The sequence below is a fragment of the Capra hircus genome, chromosome 8 (genome assembly GCF_001704415.2).
Source record: "Capra hircus breed San Clemente chromosome 8, ASM170441v1, whole genome shotgun sequence".
NCBI lineage: Eukaryota > Metazoa > Chordata > Mammalia > Artiodactyla > Bovidae > Capra > Capra hircus.
In genome coordinates this window covers 46,593,031-46,617,819 of record NC_030815.1, presented here as the reverse complement: position 1 = coordinate 46,617,819, position 24,789 = coordinate 46,593,031, and the positions used below count along the sequence as shown (strand labels likewise).

Sequence of the window (24,789 nt, the reverse complement as noted above, 5' to 3'; positions counted from 1 at the left end):
TTGGCAGCAGCATAATTCCAAAGTGAATGGTTTACATCGATACCAAAAATAATAGTGATTACTATAGTAAAACTACAATGTAAGAATAACAACTAATATGGCATTTACTATAGTACAAGCATTAACTGATTTAATCCTCACAATACTGCAGTGGGACAGGTACTATCAGTATTACCCATTTCACACTTGAGGAAACTGAAGCACATATAAGCTACCATGACCGAGGTCACACAGCTAGATATTGATAGAGTCTAGACATGAACTCAGGTTATCTGGGCCCAGAACACTTGCTCTGCATCCTAAGCCTCTATGCCAGGACTGCATTTTAAGGACTGCCCTCATTTTTTATATCTTCTGAACAATAAATGAGTAAAATTTCTTTGATGCATAAAAAAGTACAGATAGATTCCTAGATAAATATGGTTCACTGAACACGAGTCCACTGTTATTACTGTACACTGATTCCCTCTAAAGCAAGAGTAAATGGTCATTTATTAAAAGCACTAGAGCAGAAACAGTATTTTGTGCACACCACACTGATTTCTCTCACTTCACACTGGAGGCTAACATCCTAGCCTTCCTTGCAGAGAGGTTGAGACCATGTGACTGAGCTTTGATCAAACAGATGTGATCAGAGGTGATATAAACCATTTATAGACATGGAAGATGAAAGGCAGATGTAAGAATGGAAAATAACACATGGGGAAAAAACTGAATATCAAGCTGACTTACACTTCAGTATGCTCAAAAGGTCCAGAAAGTTGGGGCACATGGAGTCTTTTAAAAGAAGCAGCCAGAGTGCCATATCCTGTTGCCTACAGTCCCTTGTACTCCTAATTCCTCTCCAATAAAAAAGCAAAGATATATTCTCTGAAGAGGGTAAAACATATTCTCTGCACCAGGAGACAGCAGGTGAAAGTGAGGGCTAGGCTATAGACTGAAAGTGGGGGTGCTAAATAAATTATCAGATATTGGATGCTAAGACCCCAGCCCTCTCCCCTTTTTGGTTCCCAGCATGCTGGTGGCTGAGGGGCGGGGGTCTTCATTCTCCAAAGAGGAGACTGAAAGGGACTGAAAGTTCCTTTTTTTTTGTAAAATTTTATCCCTCTAAGAGAAAAGACCTAAAGATATAAATATAAATGATTCCCCATTTAAGGAACCGGCTTATCTTACAATGAGGTTCATAGTTGATAATTTCCATTCATGTGCTCAGGACTTCCAATCAGCACTTTAGCACCCACTCTTAAGTATGAGCAGATGTCCAGCTATAGCCAGGCATATAAGAAATATCTCTAACATAGAGGACAGATATGCAAACAGATAAACAGAGAAATGCAATTTGGTGTAAACAGAACCAATGTAGGAAGAAAAAACTGCACCAAAACTATGATTACTACCCTCAGAGAAACAAAGGAAAATATTTAAACCATTAAAATATGAACAGCATCTTATATTTAGTTCAAGAACTAAAAAGAGCCCTTAGAAATTAAAAATGATAGTGGCAAACTAAAAATAAGTGGAAGAATTAAAAATAAAGTTGGAGAACTCTCCCTGAAAAGGGCAGACAGAATTAAAGATAATGAGAGAACAGAAGATCAGAAGTCATTAATGTAATTCCAGAAAATGTTCCAGAACTCCAGAACACAGGTCACCAGATGATAAAAACCCAGAGTGCCCAGAACAATGAATACAAATAAACCCACACTAAGACAGATTATCATGATATTGAATAATACAGGGAACAACAACAACAAAACCTCTAAGAACTTCCAAAGAGGAAAACAAGTCACGTGCAAAGAACCAGGAGCTAGGATGACATTGAATTCTGAACAACAGTGCAGAAGGCTGTTGTGAAATGCCATAAAAATTCTGAAGAATATTTATTTGCAATCTAGAATTCTATATTAATCTACCAGCTACTTGTAAAAGTAGAATAAAGACATTGTCGGGCATAAGTTGTCAACACATTCACTACCCACGAACCATTTCTTTGGTACTTTACTGTAAGATGTGCTCCACCAAAATGAAAGAGAAAAAAAAGCAAAAATGAAACATAGGAAACAGGAGCTGCCACACATGAGAAGTGTTGGGAATCCCCGGATGATATGAAAGGGGGGCTCAAAGCAACAGTTCTGCACCAGGCATGAGAGGTAAAAGCAGGAGCTGCCGGACCTTCTGAAGGCTCAAGCCTTAGACTGGCATAGGGTCACTTCTGCTGCATCCTATTGGGTAAAGTGTGTCAAAAGACCAGCCCAGATTTAGTGTGAATACTGGAAGGTACAGTTCCGTGGAAGCTGTCTTCAGAGACCAGCTTCCACAGAGGACCAACGTAATCAGCTACAAGAAGTGGCTGCCTCTTCTTGGAGGATTGGGATGATCAGCTTTGTGATATTTTCTAACAAATCTTGTAGGATGGATGACTCTAAACTCTGTGTATGCATAACCTTAGTAAAAATAAACTGCAAAATAGTCCCTGGATTATATAGTTCTTGAAGAAAGAGACAAAAATGAGTAAAAAAAAAAAAAAGAAAGAAAGAAAGAACTGGTAGGAAATCATCAATGCAATAATTCCAGAAAACGTCCCAGAACTCCAAGGTATACATTTCTTTAGAATCCTGCTAAAAATTACAATGTGGAAAGTGCACATATTTTTCTTACCTGGGCTTTCCCTGGCAGTCCAGTGGTTAAGACTCCATGTTTCCAATGCAGCAGTCATGGGTTGGATCCCTGTTTGGGGAACTTAGGTCCCACATGCCTCTACATGGCCAAAAAAAAAAAAACAAAACAAACAAACTATTTTACTTACATGGCTATGTAAATAATTTCATTTTGTCATATCACAAGCAAGCAGAATAACCCAATATAATGTTTTTCTTTTCTTTTACTCCCTCTGTCTTACACTGATAACATTCCTCAGTTTTGCATATTGTATGTAATACAGGAACACTTTTATAAAGTTTTTTAACATGTTAGTGGGTAACCTTTGTAAAGTATTGACTTCTTTTATTGTAGAAAGCACACAATAAAGAAAATACGTTTGTTTAAGTAGGTTGGCAAAAAGAAGGAAATAGATGCCTTACGTTGTTAATCATAAGCCGTATAATTTTGTTTGTTCTATCTATTTGCATATGTTATCAGGACATGAGGAAATAACGGCAATATTTACACAGAAACTCTTGATAAATATTATTAGGTAGACAGCCTGACTTTGTGAGGTTTTTGTATTGCTTTGGTCCATAAAAGTCTAGCACTTTAGCTCTAAAAATGAAACTAAGAACAGTTTTGCAAAGCTAATGAGACCTTACATAGAAAACAAAGACCCAATAAATAAGAGAAAAACAAAACAAAGCTTAATTACCACCTCCTGCCACTCCTAGACCCAGTAACCAGAGAATATAGGGACCCAGGAGAGAGAGAAAGTTCAAGGGTACAAGACTGAGAGGAGGAATGACCTTCAGTCCCTGAGGAGCCTTCAGTTACCTGACAGACAGGTAAGGAGCAGCTCTCAGCAGGAAGCAGCAAGTGCCAGACACAGGTGTAATGTTACAGGCTGCAGAGGAGGGAGCCAGATACACCTTCCTAATAGAATGTGGTTATGGTTCCTGTGAAGAACACCCAGTATCCATGGCCTGGGCTGCCCAGGCATAAATACACAACCGATTTTCCCACTTTACATGCCTACAAAACAGTTACATTCTTATAATCCAAAAGGAACATTTGTATCTAAATTCAGACTCTTGCATTGTAACACATTTACCTTTTCTTGCTTATATTTGAGCACCTGTAAACTTCAACTCACTGAGGGGACTGTCTGAAGAAAAAATTACTAGAAGGTAGCATTTGATTGACTCTCCAAGCTCTGTCAGAAAAACCTCTCCTAACATTCATTGTCAACTCTGACATATACATATAAGCCCCTGATAATTTAGGGACTATCAGTACTTAATTCTGAGACTTACTGTTTTATTTTATAGTTGGTATCCCTTTTATGAAAATTCAATGATAATCCTTCACATCAACCACAGTAGAAACAGTAGTAAGTCTGTCTGGTAACTGTTCATCCAGGAGCGTCTGCATGCCAATAGTATTATTACCTTGACAAAATTATTAAAATATTATTATTAATCTGGTAAATTTATGGTTGGGAATATGTAAGGCACTCAAAATATTTGCACAGTGCTTTAATTTAACAAGCATGTTTTTCATATATTATTATTTTTAATCCTCAGTCCCTTGAGGGAGATATTGTTGACCTTGTCTTACACCAAGAAACTCAGTCTTGGAAAGAATAAGTAACTTTTCCCAGCTCCTCGGGTAGTATCAGGGATACGTTAACTGATCACTGGAGCACCTACTATAAGGTATAAAGTGCTGCAAAATCTTCAAAGTCTTAGAATATGGTAGAGTACACACCCCAATGTAAAATGTAAACAAAATGCTAAAAAAGCACAAATGAAAGAGACTGATGGGTTCAGGGAAAGTTTTATTTGAAATGCACCTCTGCAGTTCAGAATGCTAAGCTTATTATATCAAACAGATAGCCTAGAGAAATCCAAAATAAATAGTATGCCAGTTATTTTTTCAGAGGAATTTAAAATTAAGATGACTTTTTTGTCTTTTTCCTTTTTCAAATTCTTTTCCCATTTAGGTTCTCACAGAACATTGAGCAGTTTTCCCAAAGGCTAACTCCCCCTCAACTGACAACCAGTGGGCAAGAGCTTTTATTGGTAGAGAGAGGGGGTTACATGCAGAAACAGCACAGTCAGCTCTGACAGTCGTCTTGAAATCGATTGTTTTTAGTACAGTCAGTCTTCAATTTCCAGATCGGTTTGTTACCGTTCCTTGAGAGCGGTTCCTGGCATTGAGGCAGCTTATGTCATGGCTGTGGTCTGGTCATAATGTAGTTACTTCTTCCACCTGATGGGGGTTTCATTATGTACAAAACAGCCCAAAAGACATGGCTCAGAGTACTATCCATAGCCCTTGCGGAGAAACTAAATGTCCTTGACTTTACTTAATGACTAAACTAGTATTATTTTGTCCTGTTTGACAGTTTTTCTTTGCTTCTGCATTTTCTCACTTCTTGGTTTAAGTTTATCCTTTGACTAAAGTCTTTCTGCAAACAAAAGGCAGGCAGTCAACACAGAGGGAAAGGGTTGATAGGGTCCTGCTGAAGCATAACTGTTTCAAATGGAGATCTCCTCTTTATGACTATCAGGAAGGGGTGGCAATCAAGATGAGATAATTAAAATGAATGGGGCTGGTAGGATACAGTGGATGGAGCCCAATTTAGGACCAATCTTTACTGTTCCAAAGGAAAAGAAAAACTCTGAAATCATTTCGAGTCACTTGGGGAACTGGCCTAGACTATCATGTAGTCTTCTAAGGACTCCATCCAAAACACTGACTAACTAATAGAACCCAAAGGAGAATGCAAGTTACATATAGTATTCATTTATATATATATATATATATATATATATATATTTCCTTTGAGAGTAGAAACTGTGGTCCAACCTTGTTTCCCCAAGGCCTAATAGAAAGGCTGGCAGAGAACTGGAATTCAATAAAAGCTGTTCAGTAAACGAAAACAGCTTCTCTAAAGGCTGTCCTTAGAGGCAGTGAAATGAAGACATCAAGAATTTCAGCATAGAGTGGGAGTTGGGAGTAGGTGAAATGGGTGAAGGTGGTCAAAAGGAATAAACTTCCAGTTATAAGATAAGTAAGTTCCTGGGAGGTAGTGTATAGCATGGTGACTTTAGTTAACAGTGCTCTGTTTTATATTTGAAAGTTGCTAATAGAATAGATTTTAAAAGTTCTCATCACAAGAAAAATATGTGTTACTATATGAGAGTAAATTTATATTGTACATCTAAAACTAATATTAACATTAATGTCAATTATATCTCAGTGTAACTGGGGGAAATTTTTTTAAATAAATAAAACTTGAAGCTCATATGGCTTGACCAACCAGAAACAAACAAGAAGAATTTTAAAAGTTGATGTGTGAATTTTAGATAACATTTAACCAGCAGTTTTGGTCCTAATCATAGGGCATTAGAGAATATTCTGGCTTCTTTCATTAATGCGATGTGGGTTATTTTGTGAGAGAGGAAGCAAAAGCCTGTTTGCCTATTTCCCTTTTTGTTGTAGATCTGATGAGTTTCATAAAACTTTTAAAATTTCTATGAATCAGGAAAAATGCTCAGCTCTTAAAACTAGATTGTCTGAGTTTGAAACTAATCTCTGAACAAACCAGCCTTCTCACCTTGGACGAGTTTCTATGCCTCTGTTTCCTCAACTGTAAAATGGAGATAATGGAACCTCAGCATTTGTTGTGAGAATTCAATACTTTAACACTTAGAAACGGTCCCTGGCACAAGCTAAGCATGAAAGAAACATTAGTTATTATTATCTCTCTTATTAACTAAAGATAAATCAAGATGCAAAAGCCCATCTTCCCCTCAAAGGGCTCTTTCACTCAGCTGCCTGGTTTCCTCTTATAAGCCAACTCTGAATTTCATCAGCTAAAGTCAATCCAATCTTTCCTGAGTCCTTTTAACTTTCTCCTGGGAGTCTACCTAAAGTTATTTTTACCAAGAGGAGATAGTTATCATTCAGAGCAAGAAAATAGAGCAAAGAATAGATTGTCCGCAGACTTCACATACTTTTTATGTTTCAAGCCTTTAATTTGTTTTTTGTTTGTTTGTTTGTTTTTCAATGTAGCAACTACATTCCTAAGAGAGGCTCACCAGGGTAGGTGATGTCTTTGCTCCGGGAGATAAGTGAAGGTGTATCCTAGCAATCAAGTCACGTGACAGGGCCTTTCAGCCACTTTCCTTCCATCTTTGTGGTTTCCATGTACACAGAAAATCTGAAATCTTTGAATGAATGGTGGGTTTTCATTAACTGAGATTATATTGCATTTAGTTGCAAAACTTACAGGTAAAGTAAATTGATAGACATGAATAGAATCCCTGAGAACAATATTTAATTCAGGCAAGATTCTTTAGATAAGACAAGGAAAGGCCCAAAGACCCTAGCAAGAAGAAATGTTGATTGACCAATATAGGGATAGGCGTCATCATCCTATACATCACAGAATCATGGCACTAAAACATTGCAAGATCAGTACCTCCTGCCCCTCCTCCCACCACCAAGACCATCAAGCAAGATCATACTTAAGTATCCAAGTCAGATGACTCACCTAACCTTTTAAATTTGTAAACTCTCCCAAAGAGAGTCCACACTTCTATTTACAACCCACTTTCATCAAGAGGCTCTTTAGTTCCTCTTCACTTTCTGCCATTAGGGTAGTGTCATCTGCATGTTTGAAGTTATTGATATTTCTCTTGGCAATCTTGATTACAGCTCGAGCTTCATCCGGCCTGGCATTTTGCATGATGTACTTTGCATGTAAGTTAAATAAGCAGGGTGACAATATATAGCCTTGACATACTCCTTTCCCAATCTGGAACCAGTCTAACTGTTGCTTTTTGACCTGCATACAGGTTTCTCAGGAGGTAGGTAAGGTGGTCTGGTATTCCCATCTGTTTAAGAATTTTCCATGGTTTGTTGTGATCCACACAGTAGCATAGTCAATAAAGCAGAAGTAAATGTCTTTCTGGAATTCTTGCTTTTTCTGTGATTCAGTGGATGTTGGCAATTTGACCTCTGGTTCCTCTGCCTTTTCTAAATCCAGCTTACACATCTGGAATTTCTCAGTTCATGTACTAGTTTGAAGGACTTTTAGCATTATCTTGCTAGCATATGAAATGAGTGCAAGTGTGGTAGTTTGAACGTTCTTTGGATGTATATAGTTGTTTTTATCTTATTTTTCCTTGATGTCAGAAATACTGAATATTCTACCTTTCTTACCATTCCATTATCTCCTTCATTAGACCCTCTTGCTTCTTCACTCTGCCTTCTGTCAAATGTAAAAAGTACCATGACTTTAAATCACATATCTACATGAATAATCTCCAGATTCACCTCCAACCCTAACTTCCCTCTTTGCTCCCTTTACTAATTGTCTAATGGATAACTCCTCTGGTAGTCAAATTCAATTAAATTAATTGTCATGAACATAAATAGAAATAAATAAAAATATTCTTTCCCCCCAGAGCTGATTTCTACCATTTATGTTCACATAGCAGCCATCCTTTTGATTATCGAGGTTCAGAGCCTTCATCAAGGCTCTGATGCAACTTCTTGCTAATCCTGGACATTTTAGCCACCATAATGTCTTTCCTGTCTATTCCTTCTTTTTCTTCCTTGCTCAGCATCACTAGGCCTTCAGGACTCTTGACCTGAATTATTGCAACGGCCTTTGAAGGAGTCTTCCTGCTTCTTAGTGAGCGTATTCTTGCCCGTCTTCTAATCTTCAGTATGGAATGCAAAGGTCTGATCAGAACACTCTTGTACCTGTAAGATCCTTCAGGACTTCCAATATAGGCATGGCAACATAAACTTATCATTCTCTTCTTTTCCTAGAAAGCTTCAAAAATCAATAATGAAAGAGGAAGAAAACAATAAGGAAACTCCATTTTTGGTGAACTAGGAAAGATGCCAAAATATTTGCATATGTGGGACATCTGTGGGAGGAAAGGGTAAAAGCTGGGGTGAGAGGAACCAGCGGCGGCAGTCCTCAGAAAGCACCAACAAAACTGTAATTACTAGGTGTGAGGAACACCCTAAGGTACAAAGTTCTTTCCTTCGTCTAGAACAGAAAGTGTGAGAACGGGAGTGAGTTGGACGGTGGTAGGAGGCTTTCCTGATCCTGACTTAGTACACGTGAGTAGAGGAGATGAGCCACGTGCAGAATCATTCAGACAACCCGAGGGAATTTTCCTTCAGTGAAGCTGGGAAGAAAACCTTCCAACTGCAAATAACAACTAACCTTCAGTGCTACTCTGGACCTTTTATGACCCAACTCACTAAATGATACATACAAAAAAAAAAAAAAGAATTAGCATACAGATGTATTCTAAGAAAAAAATAACAGAAGAGCAAAATGTGTTCACAGAAGACTAATACTCTATAAAAAAAATGTTTTCAGGGAACAGATGAACATTATGAATCAATATTTTACCATGAACTCTAAAAAAATTAAATCTCAATGAAGCACTTATCCATGAAGAAATACTCCAGAGTTGGAATACCAAAATTCAGGTGAGAGTGCGTGAGGCAGCAAGAGGAGATAAAATGCACTCAGGAGTGAAGTGTGGGGGGCGGGGGGTGGAAATAAAATGATCACAGAATTGCAGAAGAAATGAGAACCAGTACAAGATCAAATATGCGTTTTGAAAAACCTAGTGCTGGATGCAAAGACTAGAAATGAGGGAAATAAAAGTGAAATTAAATAGAGTCAATTGGGATTAAAGAGAAGTTATATTTATAGAAGATAGAAGAGAGATCCAACATAAACATAACTGGTAACTCCAGAGAAGAAAACCAAAATAATGGATCAAAACAAATATTTTGAAATATAATTACATAATTTAAAAATATAATTTAAAAATTTTTTATTAAAGAATTTTAAAACCTTGATGTGGATATTGAAAGGGCCACTTTATGCCAGGGGCGGGGGCGGGGGTGGAAATGGACTCTGAATCTTCAACACCCACACTTAAAATCCTAGTAAAGTTACTGAACTTCAAAGAAAAATAAAAGCTACTTTGGGCCTCCAGGAAAAATAATCAAGTCTTTTATGAGGTGAAAATCAAGCTGGCTTCAGACCTTCTTTCAGTATCATTCAATGCCAGGACACAACAGGGGAACAAATTTTATATTGAACCGATGTCATTCAACTGTAATGACTACTAAAGAAACAAAACAGTCTAGAACTTTGGAAATGCTTTTCTCTCCAATTCCTCTTGAAAAAAATATTAGAGAATTCAAGCTACCAACCAAGAGATGTTTGGTTGGTAAAATCACTGTGAGCATTGATACTAAATCCTAAGAGAACTAAGATAAAAATAGGAATTTGAGTAACAGACAGGAATATCAATATTACTTGCCATAACAAGGTAAAAATAATACAGCAACAAAAAAACTGAGTGAAGGAAAAAAGGATGAAGGTAGAATTGCTAGGCTTTTTGCCCAGTATAATATAATATCCCTTTTGCCTAAGGAATATAACTTGAGACACAGCTCAAGTATTAGTAAAAAGAAATATAATCGTATTTGACAGCACAGAGTAAAACATAAAAACATAATCTAATATTCTAAGGTTGAACAGTGGAGGAAAGGAAAGGAAGAGAAGGTACATGTACAGGCACTAATTTATCCTGATCACAAGAGAGAACTAATGCATGCTGTCTAGAGAAACATGACTGTGAGCCCCACTGCAGATTAGCCGAATCAGAATTACCATTTAAACAAGATCCCTAGGTATATCATATGCACATTAAAATCTGAGAATTGCTACCATAACAAATTATCATAAACTTAGTGGCTTGAAACAGAAAAAGTTTTCTCATACTTCTGGAGGCCAGAGGTCTAAAAGTCAGATGTTAGCAGGGCTATATTCCTTCCAGAGGCTTCAGAGGAGAATCATGCCCTTGCCTTTTTCAGCTTCCAGAGGCTGTCTTCACGCCTCTACTTGTGGTTCTTGCCTGACATCAGTCTTGCATCAATCCAACCTGTTGCTTTCGCCTTCACATATCCTGCTACTACTGTGATCCCCTTGTGTTCCTCTTGTAAGAACTCTTGTGATTCCATTGCCTTAGGCCCACCAGATAATCCAGGACAGTCTCCCCATCTCAAACTCTTAACTTACAGCTACAAAATTCATCTGCCATATAAAGTGACAGCTTCACTGGTTCCCAGGATCAGCACATTGACATCTTTAGGAGGTGAGGGCACCATCAGCCTACCACAAACTCCATTTATCCAAGTCTCCTTCATCCATCCCCTCTCTCAGCAAATTCTACTTCCTCCTTAAGGAGGCTCTGACTCGACTGACAGCAAGTGCCCCGGACTTATTTGTATAGATTTCACGGCACTTACCGCCATGTCCTTTGATATAGTGATTTGTATATTGGTCATATCTGTCCTTTTTTTCTCATTCTACCTTCATGCTTATTAGATTGCAGTTTCCTTGAGGGAAGAGTTTGGGTACATGGTTCCATTCCCACACTCTACTGAAGGCACGCATGCTGATTTCATCAAGGACTTCTTAATTGACAAATCCAGGGCTACTTTTGGGTTCATTTATTCATTCAACAAATAGTCACTCAACATCTATTATGTGCCAAGCCCTGTTCTGGACTCTAAGAATACAACAGTGAATAAAGGAGACGCAGTCCCTGACCTCCTACAGACATCCTGGTAAAGGAAATAAGTACCAGACTAACAGATACACAAGCTGGTTCCCAGTAATGAGAAGAATTATGGAAAGGGAAGGCCAGCCTTTTTCACCTGCCCTCTTTGCCAGCTTTGCCTGTTGATCATTCCCTCTTTCTTGAGAATCTCTCTTCCATAGTTTAGGGCACTGTGACCACTAGTTCTCTTCCTAGCCCTCTGGGGGGTTTGGTTTGGTTTGGTGCTTTCTTTCTAAAAACTTGCTTTACTTTCGTACTTTTTAAGTATTATTGATATTCATTTACCCATCCTCTGCACTCTTCTTCTTGTCTCCTTCATGCTAATATTCCCCAATTCTCTTTCTCCAGGCGTGACCCGTGCCCTGCCCCAGACCTCAATATCTAGTGGCCTCTGATCATTCCCACCTGGGTATACTGCAGGCATTTTAAGCTCAACATATGCAAGAATGGATTTTTCTGCCCCCAAATGCTTGTGTTAATCTTGCATTGCCAGTCTCAGTTGGGCTTCCAAGCTACCTTGCCTCCCACTTTAAACTTCACCAAAGCCTATCAGTTTTGCTTTCTAAATATCCCTCCATCAAAGATGCCTCTTCAGATTCTCATTATACCTTTCCTAGAATATTGCAAAACTTTCCTAACTGCTTCTCTTCACTCTAACCCAATGCTCTTCCAGTCCATTCTTCACACTTCTCCCAAAGTGATTTTCCTAAGACATGAATCTGACTGCATTGTTTCTGATAGAGTCCTCTAGTGGTTTCTCCATGACTTGAGGATAAAACAATACTCCATATCATTTAAAAGTCCTTCTATTCCAGCTTCATCTTTCTCTGCTTCTAACTTATACTATACCCCAAACGCTGAATCTTCAGTGTCTTCCCATCAATTTTCTAAATTCACTGAGCTATTTAACTCCCCAGTCTTTGCATACACTGTTTCCTTGGCTAGAATACCTTTCCTCATCTCATTTGTTCTAGTGAACTAATCCTTTAAAACTACATATGACCATTACTTATGCATTTAAATCCTCCCTGATCACCTGAAAAAAGAGGAAATAATAAAACCATATTTTAATTCTTATACCTGCTTGTATTCATTTCTATAGCAGGGCCTTTGCACTGGACGTTTCCTCTTCCTAGAATGTCCCTCCAGCCCCCACCTGTTCTTCATATGATGGCTTTTTCTAATCATTTAGGTCTTTGTTCAAGTGTTACTCTCAGGCAAGTCTCCTGTCCACTCATTTTAACAGAGCAGCTCCACCACCCTGATCATTATCAGTACCATCCTTAGACCTGTGTTTTAAAGGGCCTTCTCCATGGTCATCTGGGATCCAGCACCAACTAGGGCTGCAGTATAACGGGCAGGAGGGAGAGGGAGGGTGGGGACTGAGCCCATACCAGACCTGCATAGACCCCAGACCAATTGCAATACTTCAGGGCATTTTTGAAACTTCTGTTTCTTACACGGGGTCAATCAGATGTCCCAAAGAATTCTCAGAGTTGTGCTATGAGGTATCCAATGGCTCCATGTCCAGCCCTGGTTTCAGGAGGGCAGCCTAGCCAGCAGATCACTCCAGCTGACTGGCACAATACTTTTGTCCTGGGGTCGTGTGAAATGGGTCACCTGAATGGTACTGCCACATTGATTTGGAATAACTCAAACTTTTCATGTATACATAGGTCCCATATAACCTGGGAATCATACTGCTCCTTCCTAGCACTTATACATTCTGAAAGTATACTGTTTAACAGTTTGCTTATTTATCTATTTTCTGAGTGTCACACCTCCAGTAGTAAAAGTAAGTAGAAAAGAGTGACCTTAGCTATCTTGTTCACTATCAGACATTCAGTGCTAAACGGTTTCTGGCACCAAAGTTATTGGGTAAATATCTGTTGAGCAGGTAAGTGTATGATTGCATGAAATAGTGTATTTTAACTATAGACTTCTCTTCATCTCTAGAATATAAGCTCTCAAGATAAAGAATTTTGTCTTATTCACCTTGATCTTCAGACTGGCATAGTGGTTGCCATATGTGAAGGCATGAAGTCAGTATCTTTGAATGTATAAATAAATGAATAAACAAACAAATGAGTGAATGAATGATGATGTATTATTTAGACTTGAGGTTCTTAACCTGGTCTTCACAGTTCTAATATATAGATAAGGTTAAGAACCTCTAGTTCTTAAAAGCTCTTTAAAAACTTTTAAAAACTGCAATGCCCAGGGCCAGTTAAATCAGAGTCTCTGAAGAGGCATCACAGCATGATTCCTTAAAACTCTCCAGAAATTTTCAGTGTACAACCACGGTTGAGAATAGAGTGACCAGCCATCCAGGTCTGTGCAGGACTAAGGCATCTCCCAGGACGTAGAAATTGCTGTGACAGTACCAGGCAAACGAGAATGGTTGGTTACCCTAGTTGAGAACCACTGATCCAAACTGTCATGTAGGACTGTCCTTGAGTGATATATTTTCAGTTTTTGAAAAGTCAAGACTCATCTGTTTCGCGCTTTCACTTGACACTTTTCCAATTACATTCAGGCAGCTTATGTTGACCTCAGTGACTGCTTCTGCTATGTGCTCTTGTTCAGATTTGTGTGACTACTATTAACTTGGGTGACATACAAATGTGTGGCGTACAAATGGCAAAGGAAATGATTAAACCATTACAGCAGGTCAGCAAGGACCAACAGAGCAGCTAAGCTTCCTTACCTGGAGGTAGCATAAAGCGCTGCTTTTCCAAATGCAATTCCAGTGAGCCTTCACTTTTTATTCTCCTTCAAAATATTGACAGTACATTCTGACATATTACTATTCATTGCTTATTTATGTCAGTTACCCTGGTATGAGCTTACAGTTCCTGCCATTGTCTGAGGAGACAAGAAATACTTTTCTTAATGGAAAAACTCCTATGTAAATTGAATTAATATTAATCAGTCCAGTTAGTATAATTCCTAATTAATTTAGTACAAGTATGTGATTTCTACTGAACCCGTCAATGTCAGGACACCAGAATCAGAAATACCCTTTGACTTGGGAAAGGAACACAGCACCAAAGCTCTCTAGGGCCTTGTTATTCAAAGGGTGGCCCTATATCAGCAGCATCACCTGGGAGCTAATTAGAAATCCAGAAACTCAGGTCCCACCCCCAGACCTACTAAATCAGAATCTTTAGAGGTGGGGCCCAAGAATCTGTGTTTTAAAAAGCTCTCCAGTTTATTTGTATGCATGTTCAAATTTGAGAAGGGCTCATCTAGAGAACACTTGCCTAGTTCTTCACATCATTATCTCAAAGCCCAGAGGGAAGAGGTCAGGGTAAGCAGGGAAAAGAAGCACATAGCACAGTTGTCCCCAAATTCTGCTTCACATTGAAAATACCTGGAGAACTTAAAAATTATCAGCTCCTAGGTTGCCACCCAAGGCACTATGATATCATTGGTTTGGGGCATGACCTAGGCAAAGGGATGGTTTAAAAGATTTACATGTGATCCTAATGTACAGCAGAGACTGGGAGTCACTGATAGAGCAGCCATATCCCCAGCTTCTTGCTTTGGGCTTCTGCTGCCAAAGAACCCAGACGAATGGGCAACATCAGCATTTTCTATCCCTCCTTCCTTCATAAACGTCAGAATCAGCAGTGACTCTGAATCTCACCCCTGGCATTATGGATGCTTATTCTGTTTCCCCTTTGTTGGTAGCTGTTTGATCTTTAACTTCTCTGGACCTCAGTATCATCTGTCAAATGGAGACAGTAAGACCCAATTCCAAGGATTATTTGGGACTTTACATATGATAATATGTGAATGTGCCAAATTTGCCATCCAAAGCCTCTGAGCCAGGGGACAGCGTTACCTCTTTATGCTGCTCCCCTGGTGGCACAGGGGACATCCAGCAGCATGAAGTCGGGCGCATGTTTAGGGATGTCTCATGACCGACACACCGACGATATCAATGAATTGAAATAACCCTGTTTGCATGTGAGTTCATTTATATGATCTCATCTCAGTGTCACATCTCAGCTGGGTAAACGGGATAACTCTTATTGTCCCTGTTTTACAGATGATAAAACAGTGGTTTAGAGAGGTCCAGTGCCACACAGCAGCAAATGGCAGACTCAGATCCTCTGACTATAACCCAGCGTTCTCTCCACCTAACCATCCGCAGTCTCACATCCAGCTGCTTGGCAGTTTGCATTTTTGGACAAGGTGCATTGACCTAGACCAGCTCTGTCCCGGTAGACCATCTCTGTGATGCTGGAACTGTTTTGTATCTGCATATTCCAATTCAAAGGCCACCAGCCACATGTGGCTACTGAGCATTTTAAGTGTGGCTAGTATGGGTGAGGAGTTAAGGTTTTAATTTTAATTAATTTAGATTAGTCACATCCCCACTCCAGTTCTCTTGCCTGGAAAATCCCATGGACAGAGGAGCCTGGTAGGCTGCAGTCCATGGGGTCGCTAAGAGTCGGGCACGACTGAGCGACTTCACTTTCGCTTTTCACTTTCATGCACTGGAGAAGGAAATGGCAACCCACTCCAGTGTTCTTGCCTGGAGAATCCCAGGGACAGGGGAGCCTAGTAGGCTGCCGTCTGTGGGGTTGCACAGAGTCGGACACGACTGAAGCGACTTAGCAGCAGCAGCAGCAGATTAGTCACATATAGAGGCTTCCCTGGTGGTTCAGTGGTTAAGAATCTGCCTTGCAATGCAAGGGACGCTAGTTCAACCCCTGAGCTGGGAAGATTCCATATGCCTAAGTGCACCTAAGCCTGTGTGCCGCAACTCCTGAAGCCTGGGTGCCTAGAGCCCCACGCCCCATAACAAAAGAAACACCACAATGAGAGGCCCATGCATTGCAATAAAGACCTAACACAACCAAACGTAAAATAAACTTGCTTTTTTTGCTAAGTCACTTTAGTTGTGTCTGACTCTAGCCTGGACTGTATCCTGCCAGGCTTCTCTGTCCATGAGATTCTCCAGGCCAGAAAACTGGAGTGGGTTGCCATTTCCTTCTCCAGGGCATCTTCCTGGTCCAGGGGTCAAACCCAGGTCTCTTATGTCTCCTGCGCTGGCAGGCAGGCTCTGAGCACTAGAACTGCCTGGAAGCCCTATAAAAAACAAGTAAATCTAAAAATAAAACGTCGCCTGTAGATAGTGCAGCTCTAGCGACAGAGTATGGAGAAAAACGGGAACCGAGAAGTTATTCAGTGGTTTGTACTCACAAATCAAAGTAAACCTCAGCCACCTTTTTGCCTTTCTCTTAAAAGATCTTAACTCTTTTTCAGTAGAGTGTTAAAGCTGGCTCACGAGTTGGGGAGGGCACCAGCACTATGCAATATACAATCCAAACCATTGAAACCTGTGATTGGCCAGCGGAAGCAACGTATATTGTAGAGCCACGCTTCTCAAACACCAACGTGCACAGGAATCACCCGGGATCTTGTTGAGTACAGATTCTTATTTAGTAGGTTGGGGCGGGGCCTGAGGTTCTGCATCTCTGACAGGTACCCAGGTGATGCGGCTGCTGCTGCCCCAGGGGCCACACCTTGATTAGAAAAACCCTAGAGCAGTGATCAGGTTACTAGTGTCTTCCTTACCCCGGGGGCATTTGGCAACGTCTGGAGACATTTTTGATTGTCATGACTTAGTGGAGGAGGTGATATTGGCATCTGTTGGGTTAAGTCCAGAGATGGTACTAAATATTCTACAATGTATAAGATGCTATAGTTATCCTGCTCAAAATGGCAATAGTGCCAAGTTTGAGAACCCCCACTACACACCCAAGTCTACTTTCCAGGAAGAGGAGGTGGATTGGAGAGTGATGCAGTGGGTCTTCTTGGTATAATAACTGACTGTGTTCTCTCTCTCTTCTGCTTTTGTATATGCAGGAGCCAACGCCTCAGCCCCAGACCAGCTGAGCTTAGCTTTAGCCTGGAACAGAGTCGACATCGCCCGCAGTCAGATCTTTATTTATGGGCAACAGTGGCCGGTAGAGTATATGTCATCACCCCTGAAAAGCACGCTTGCTTGGGCAAGGGTATTTGTTTAAGGTATCTCTGAGAGCGACTCCAGAAACCACTGCTTTCCCTTTAAGGTAGAAATATTCCTTTGTAGCTGTCCTCGGCTCCTTTTCTTATATTTAGGAAAACACTGCCACCTGGTGGTACAACACCAAATGTTCCAAACATTTCCATCTCTCTCGCATGGCCTTTGGTAGCAATGTTTAGCTGCAACTAATGCTATTTCTTTTATATGCCTGAAAATACATATATGAAACAAAATTGTGTTAATTAAAATTAAGAAAGGAGTGGAATTAGCAGTTTGTTTCTGGTTGTCCTGGAGGTTGCTGCTGCCACGTGATGGCACCCCAGGCTGGTGTGGGACTGGGTCACACAACAGGATGCAGGATTTGCAGGCTTCCACGTGCAGGTGCCATCTGGTCCTGGAGGCTGAGCACAGGTCCTCCCTGTACCTAAGAACAACACAGAGGCAACCAAAGCTTTATATAACCGTTCTTAGTTTGTTTCCCTCAATTGGGTCTACCGAAAATAAAAACTTGGAAAATTGGCCATTGGCTGGTGTATGCCTGTATCCCCAGGACACAGCCAGCAGTCTGGAATTTGATTCCTGTGCCTGGAATCACTGAAGAAAAACACACCGTGTACAGGTCTTTTTCAACCCTCTCTGTCCCAGAGAGCTTCTGCCTGGGATTGAATCCCTGGCTTCCTTTGGAGCCAGTGGATTACTAGTGTAGAAAGACTTGTCACAGAGTCTCTGAGAAATTTTGTGAAAGAAATTAAATAAAACCCTAGTAAACAGACCAAATGACCTGAATAGTTACTGGGTCCCCCTGTAGAAATGGGCAAGATGGAGGCAAGGTAAGGAAACTTAGCAAAAAAAAAGAAAAAGAAAAAAACAGTCTACTTTCTGGTCTATTTATTAGATCCTCTTCTTGAGTCAGTCAGGAATCTGATTTAGAGCCTAAGGAAGATGAAAATGAAGACAGCAAAATACTCACTTTGGCACTTTAGTGGTTTTGTAGAAGTTTGGTTAGAGAGCTGGGAGAGGAAAAGCCTTGTAAACCCTGAACCTTCTCAGAACCTAGAACAAAGAAGAGTTTTAGAGGGGAAAAAACATAGCTTTTAGAACTAGAAAGCCCTGTGTTTTGTTTGCAAAGACAAGCCCCAAAATACAGGAGAGAGTGTGGTGTCCCAAAAGTGAAACTGAGATACTCTTGCTAGCATGCTCTTGGAGGTGCTAAAGGTTTACCAGATGTCAAAGACATCCATTTCTAAAGTATTCAGGAAAATGCCAGAAAATTGCATCCTTAGACCTTAGGACAGACTAACTCAGTGACTTGATTTGCAGGTGGGGTCTCTGGAGCAAGCCATGTTGGATGCCTTAGTTCTGGACAGAGTGGATTTTGTGAAATTACTTATAGAGAATGGAGTAAGCATGCATCGTTTTCTCACCATCTCCAGACTAGAGGAATTGTACAATACGGTAGGACCAAGCTAAGGCACTTTTTATTTTCTCTACTTTTTTTTTGTTTTACCTTCTCCCACCCCCAACATGAATGTGAGTCCCTGCCTTCCCCTCCAAATGCATGGATCATTTTCCACAAATGCTCCGTTAGACAACAAACACCAAGTCACCAGAAATCCACTTGTTTTAACTGCTCAGTTGTCAGCATCTAAGAGGCAGAAAGTTACATGATCACCAAACAGTAATGTTCTCAAGTCCTTATGCAAAACTACAAGGCTCTGGAAATTAGAACATACTTCATTCTGTAAACCCACAGTGTGTGAGGCAATCAGCAGAGCAGGACTGATTTAACTCCAACCATTAAAGGAGGCCAGTTAACTATCCTGTACCATCTTGTTATCCTCAGCACTATGAAGTTCATTCACTGCAGTATAACAGGATAAAATGTAAAAACTTCTTGTTTGGAGTTACCCTGGAAGATTTTGTTGCTTTGTTTTTATAACAATTTGTTAATTCATTCACTGGGGATATCAAGAAGTAATCAAAAGAAAAACTGCTATCTATGAAGTTTTTGAGAGTATTCAGTGAGTTAAGTACATCAGCTCTGAGCTGATACTCCGAAAAATCCAATGAAGTTTAAAGAATAGATACTATTTCCCTCCATTTTATAGATGAAGAAACTGAGGCCAAAAAGAGAACTGGCTTATTCAAGATCTCAAAGTTTCTAAGTAAAACAAAGGAGCCAGTATTGAACCAAAACGTCTTTCTCAGAGACCCTCATTTGTCACAGTGTTTCTTTGTCCCACCACCCTCAGCACTAATGAGATGGAGCTTATTGACCTCTCCCCAGCCAGAGGTAGGGATTAGCAGCTGCCACCCTGGCTCTGTAAGATTCCCACTGCGGGAAGTAGAAAACAGCTTAGCAGAGTGGCCCCACACTTCTGTTTTCTCTACAGTACTTTTTCAGTTCAGCATACTGAGGCTTTCAGTAATAATGGGCCAAAATGGCAGAGGCGAGGCCTAGCCTTTGTTCCTCCACAAAAATCAGCAATTAGACAGCTACTCACAACAAAGACAGCTCTAGGAGAGCTCAGGAGTCCAATTAAGAAAACTTCAGCAAAACAGTGGAACAAAAAAAATCTGAAAATAACCACACAAAAAAGAGAAGAACAGCTTCTTTGTGCCTGTATCACCCTGTCCCCTGAGGCTGGCGCTGCTCAGTGCCAAGAGGAAGCTCCTCAGCTAGAAGGAGGTCCCCGCTCTGGAAAAGAGAGTGGTGAGCCTTTCAGAGCAGCACCCAAAGCACTCACCCTACCAAGAGACCTGCAAATCTGAGACATTCTGTGATGGCCGGGAACACAGTATCAGCCAGGCTGACAGCTGAGTGACCACAGTTCCCAGTGACCTGCTCTGTAGAGGACCCTGGCAGCTTTCACTACTAAAGAAACCAATGGCCAGCAAAGCCTCCACAGAACCCTGCAGATTTCACTGGGTTTTGCTCTACAGATACTTGCATTCATAGACACCAGTCACCTGAGCCCCTCACCACACCCTCCCCTCTCAACCCTGCTGGATCCTAGGGTCTACCCCAGTGGCCAGCCCAAGCCTCTGTGGCTACATAATTTTAAGAACCCAGCCTAGACCCCCACAACTGTCCCCAACTACTGTGCACACTCTGAAAGCTAGCACCTCCAGCCAGGTACCCACACACAGCTGGGCTGACAGCCAGCACCACTGCCATGGGAGTACAAGACCCTAGAACTGTAAGTCCCTGCAGCCACACGAGTGCACGCCGGCAGCCAAGGCTGCGTGTGGGCCCAGATTCAGACCCATCTCCTGACACTCACCTGCACCACCAGGCTCACCTGCAGCTGGCCCCTCCAGCTGCACACCTGCGCGTCCCAACCCTGCTCCCTTCACTGGCCTCTACTCCCATGCACACAGCCATGGGGAAACCCTGCAGCTACAGCGGTGCATGCCAACAGTCAGAGCCTCTAAGGCTGCTTGTGGGCCCAGCTCCCTCCCTATCTTCTGTTACCGGCCTGCATACTAGGATTGCTTTCAAAGAACTTCTTAGCTGTGCCCCTGCATCCCACTGGCCAGACTTCTGTCACTGGCCTACACTGGTCTACATGCACTCACGGTAACACCCTGCAGCCACAGTAATGCATGCTGGCAGCCAGGGCCCTGCATCTGCCAACGCACCTGCAGTTGGCCCCAGCCCTTGCTGTTAGCCCAGGCTTCTGACACTGCATAGATGTTTGCACCTGGCTCCCACCATTATACAGGCACCTGCGGCTGGTCCCCCAGGCCAAATGTGTGCATGTACCACTGACTCCAGCCACCACTGCTGCCTGTTCTGGCCCCCAGCTGCTGCTAGACCTGTTGAAAAGCCCAGCAGCCCTTGCAGCCTTGCAGAAACACAAGAATAAACAAAGTCTGAAGTTAGGAAAAGGGAGGAGATAACACAGGGCAGAAATAAATGAAACAGACTAGAAAAGCAATTTAAGAGATCAATGAAACAAAGAGTTTATATTTTGAAAAGATAAGCAAAATTGATAATACTTTCGCTAGAATTACCAAGAAAAAAAAAGAAGACTGAAATAAATAAAATTATAAGTGAAAGAGAGCACATTACAGTTGATACCACACAGACACAAAGGATCGCAAGAGACTACTATGGACAGTTATATGCCAACAAATAGGACAACATAGAAGAAATGGATAAATCCCTAGAAACATACAACCTACTAAGTCCAAGTCACACACACACACACACACACACAAAATAAAACAGAAAACTTGAACAAATCAGTAATAAATAATAAGATTGAATCCGGAATCAAAACCCTCCCAACAAAGAAAAGCAGAGGACTAGATGGCTTCACAGGTGACTTTTACCAAACATTTGAAGAATTAACTCCAATTATTTTCCAATTCTTCAAAAAATGAAGAGGAGGGAATGCTCCCAAACTTATGTGGCCAGCATTACCATAATGGCAAAGCCAGATAAGGACACTGCAAGAAAAGAAAACTACAGGTCAATATCTCTGATGAATATAGATGCAAAATTTCTCAACGAAATACTAGCAAACCCGATTGAAGTACATTAAAAAGATCATACACCATGAGCAAGTGGGATTCGTCCCTAGGTGCAAGGATGGTTCAACATGTACAAATTAATAAATGTGATATGTTACATTAATAGAAAGAAATATAAAAACCATATGATCATCTCTATGGATACAGAAAATATGTTTGACAGAATTCAACACCTTTTCATGGTAAAAACTCTTAACAAATTGAGTATGAAAGTAATACACCTCAACATTTTAAAGGCCATATATAACAAATCCATATATGCCTTTGAAATTGATGCTTTTGACCTGTGGTGCTGAGGAAGGCTATTGAGAGTCCCTTGGACTACAAGCAGATCAAACCAGTCAATCGTAAAGGAAATCAGTCCTGATTTGGACTGATTGGAAGTCCAATCAGTTCTGATTGGAAGGACTGATGCTGAAGCTGAAACTCCAATTCTTTGGCCACCTGATGCAAAGAACTGACTCACTAGAAAAGATCCTGATTCTGGGAAAGATTGAAGGCAGGAGGAGAAGCGGACAACAGAGGATGAGGTGGTTGGATGGCATCACCAACTCAGTGGACATGAGTTTGAGCAAGCCCCAGGAGTTGATGGACAGGGAAGTCTGGCGTGCTGCAGTCCATGGGGTTTCAAAGAGTCAGACATGACTGAGCGACAGAACTGAACTGAACCTCATACTCGTTAGTGAAAGACCAAATGCTTTCCCTCTAAGATGAGGAACAAGACAATGGTGCCCACTCTTACCACTACTATTCAACGTGGTACTAGAAGCCCTGACCAGAGAAATAAGGCAAAGAAAATAAAAAGAAATAAAAATTTTCATCTAAATTGAAAAGAAGTAAAATTTCTCTGCTGATGACAGCATCTTGTATACAGAAAATCCTAAAGACTCCACAAAAAAATAAACTGTTAGAACTAATAAATTCAGTAAAGTTCAGTATACCAAATCCACATACAAAAATCAATTGTACTTACATACAGTAACAGCGAACTATCTGAAAAAGAAAAAAATAATTCTGTTTAGCAATAATAAAATACTTAGGAATAAATTTAAAGTGAAAGATCTATACATCAAAAACTGTAAGACACTGATTAAAGAAAGTGAAGGCACAAATAAGTGGAAAGCTATTTCATGCTCATGAATTGGAAGTGTTAATATTGCTAAAATGTTCATACTACTAAAAACCATCTATAGATTCAATGTAATTGTGATGGCATTTTTCATAGAAAGGAAAAAATATACTAAAATTTGCATGGAACCACAAAAGCCCCTGAATAGCCAAAGCAGTCATGAGAAAGAAGAACAGAGGTGGAGACATCACCCTTCTTGATTTCAAACTATATCACAAACATGCAGTAATCAGAACAGTAATATTGGCATAAAAACATATAGACCAATGAAACACAAACAAGAGCCCATCAATAATCCCATGCATATAGTTAACCAGTGTTAGACAAGGGAACCAAATATAGAAAACAATATGGAGATTCCTCAGAAAACTGGAGCTGAGGCATGGGGGAAATGAGCAGATACAGCCAAAGGGTACAGATGTTCAGTACAAGATGAATGCGTTTCAGGGATCTCATGTATAGCATGGTGACTGTAGTTCACAGTACAGTGTTTTATATTTGAAACTTACTATGAGATTCAGATCTTTAATGTTCTCACCATAACAACAACAAAACGATTACTGACTTAAAGAATATGTTAACTAACCTTATTGCCATAGATATTTCACAATATAATCCAAGCATCAAATTATCACATTGTATACCTTAAACTTACACAATGATCAGTTCAGTTCAGTCACTCAGTCGTGTCCGACTCTTTGCGACCCCATGAATTACAGCACGCCAGGCCTCCGTGTCCATCACCAACTCCCAGAGTTCACCCAAACTCATGTCCATCGAGTCGGTGATGCCATCCAGCCATCTCATCCTCTGTCATCCCCTCTCCTCCTGCCCCCAATCCCTCCCAGCATCAGAGTCTTTTCCAATGAGTCAATGCTTTGCATGAGGTGGCCAAAGTACTGGAGTTTCAGCTTTAGCATCATTCCTTCCAAAGAACACCCAGGACTGATCTCCTTTAGGATGGACTGGTTGGATCTCCTTGCAGTCCAAGGGACTGTCAAGAGTCTTCTCCAACACCACACTTAAAAAGCATCAGTTCTTTGGCACTCAGCTTTCTTCACAGTCCAACTCTCACATCCATACATGACCACTGGAAAGACCATAGCCTTGACTAGCAGACCTTTGTTGGCAAAGTAATGTCTCTGCTACACAGTGTTACATGTCAGTAAAACTGGGGAGGAAAGAATAATGGGGTTTTCAATAAATTAAAATACATAATTGAATGACCCTCATATGAATAGAGAATCAAGGGAGTAGGTTATTTATTTCAACTACTGAAAAGAAGTAAGTTGGAAAGTTATAGATCAAGAAAAGCCAAGAGATTTCATCACTCCAGTCAATGGTAATCAACTATCCCTGGAGTACTCTGTTGAAAAGGATTATGGGACAATGGATAGCCTCAGTGAAAGAATAGCTAACATTTATTGAGTGCTATAGTTATAGAAACACTTATAAACACTTCATCATTTAGTCCTAACAAAAACCCTACTGGATAAGTGGTATTATTATACTCATTTTAGAGATAATAAGACTGAGACACAGTTAAGCAATTTGCCCATGGTCACAGCTGGCAAGCAGCAGGGCCAGGTTTGGAGACAAGCCTTCTGACTCCAAAGTTTGAAGGTTTAATCCCTACAGAATACTGTATCCTTCGGTGGAAAAAGAGTTCTGATGAGTATGTCCGCCTGAAGGGGCCAGTAGTTGAGGCAGTACACAGGGACTGTCTTGAATACTTGAATGTGTTCCAACAGTGCTTA

The 24,789-nt window shown here is 40.6% G+C and overlaps 1 protein-coding gene across 11 annotated transcripts in view; it reads left to right on the top strand.

The window, feature by feature from the left end:
• TRPM3 (transient receptor potential cation channel subfamily M member 3) overlaps positions 1-24,789 on the top strand; it is a 608,518-nt gene that overhangs the window by 480,660 nt on the left and 103,069 nt on the right. For all 11 annotated transcript variants that reach the window (XM_005683743.3, XM_005683729.3, XM_005683725.3 and 8 more), the window contains 2 exons: positions 17,205-17,305; positions 18,685-18,819. In XM_005683743.3, the coding sequence (XP_005683800.2) occupies positions 17,205-17,305; positions 18,685-18,819 (236 nt within the window). The remainder of the gene's footprint in view (positions 1-17,204; positions 17,306-18,684; positions 18,820-24,789) is intronic.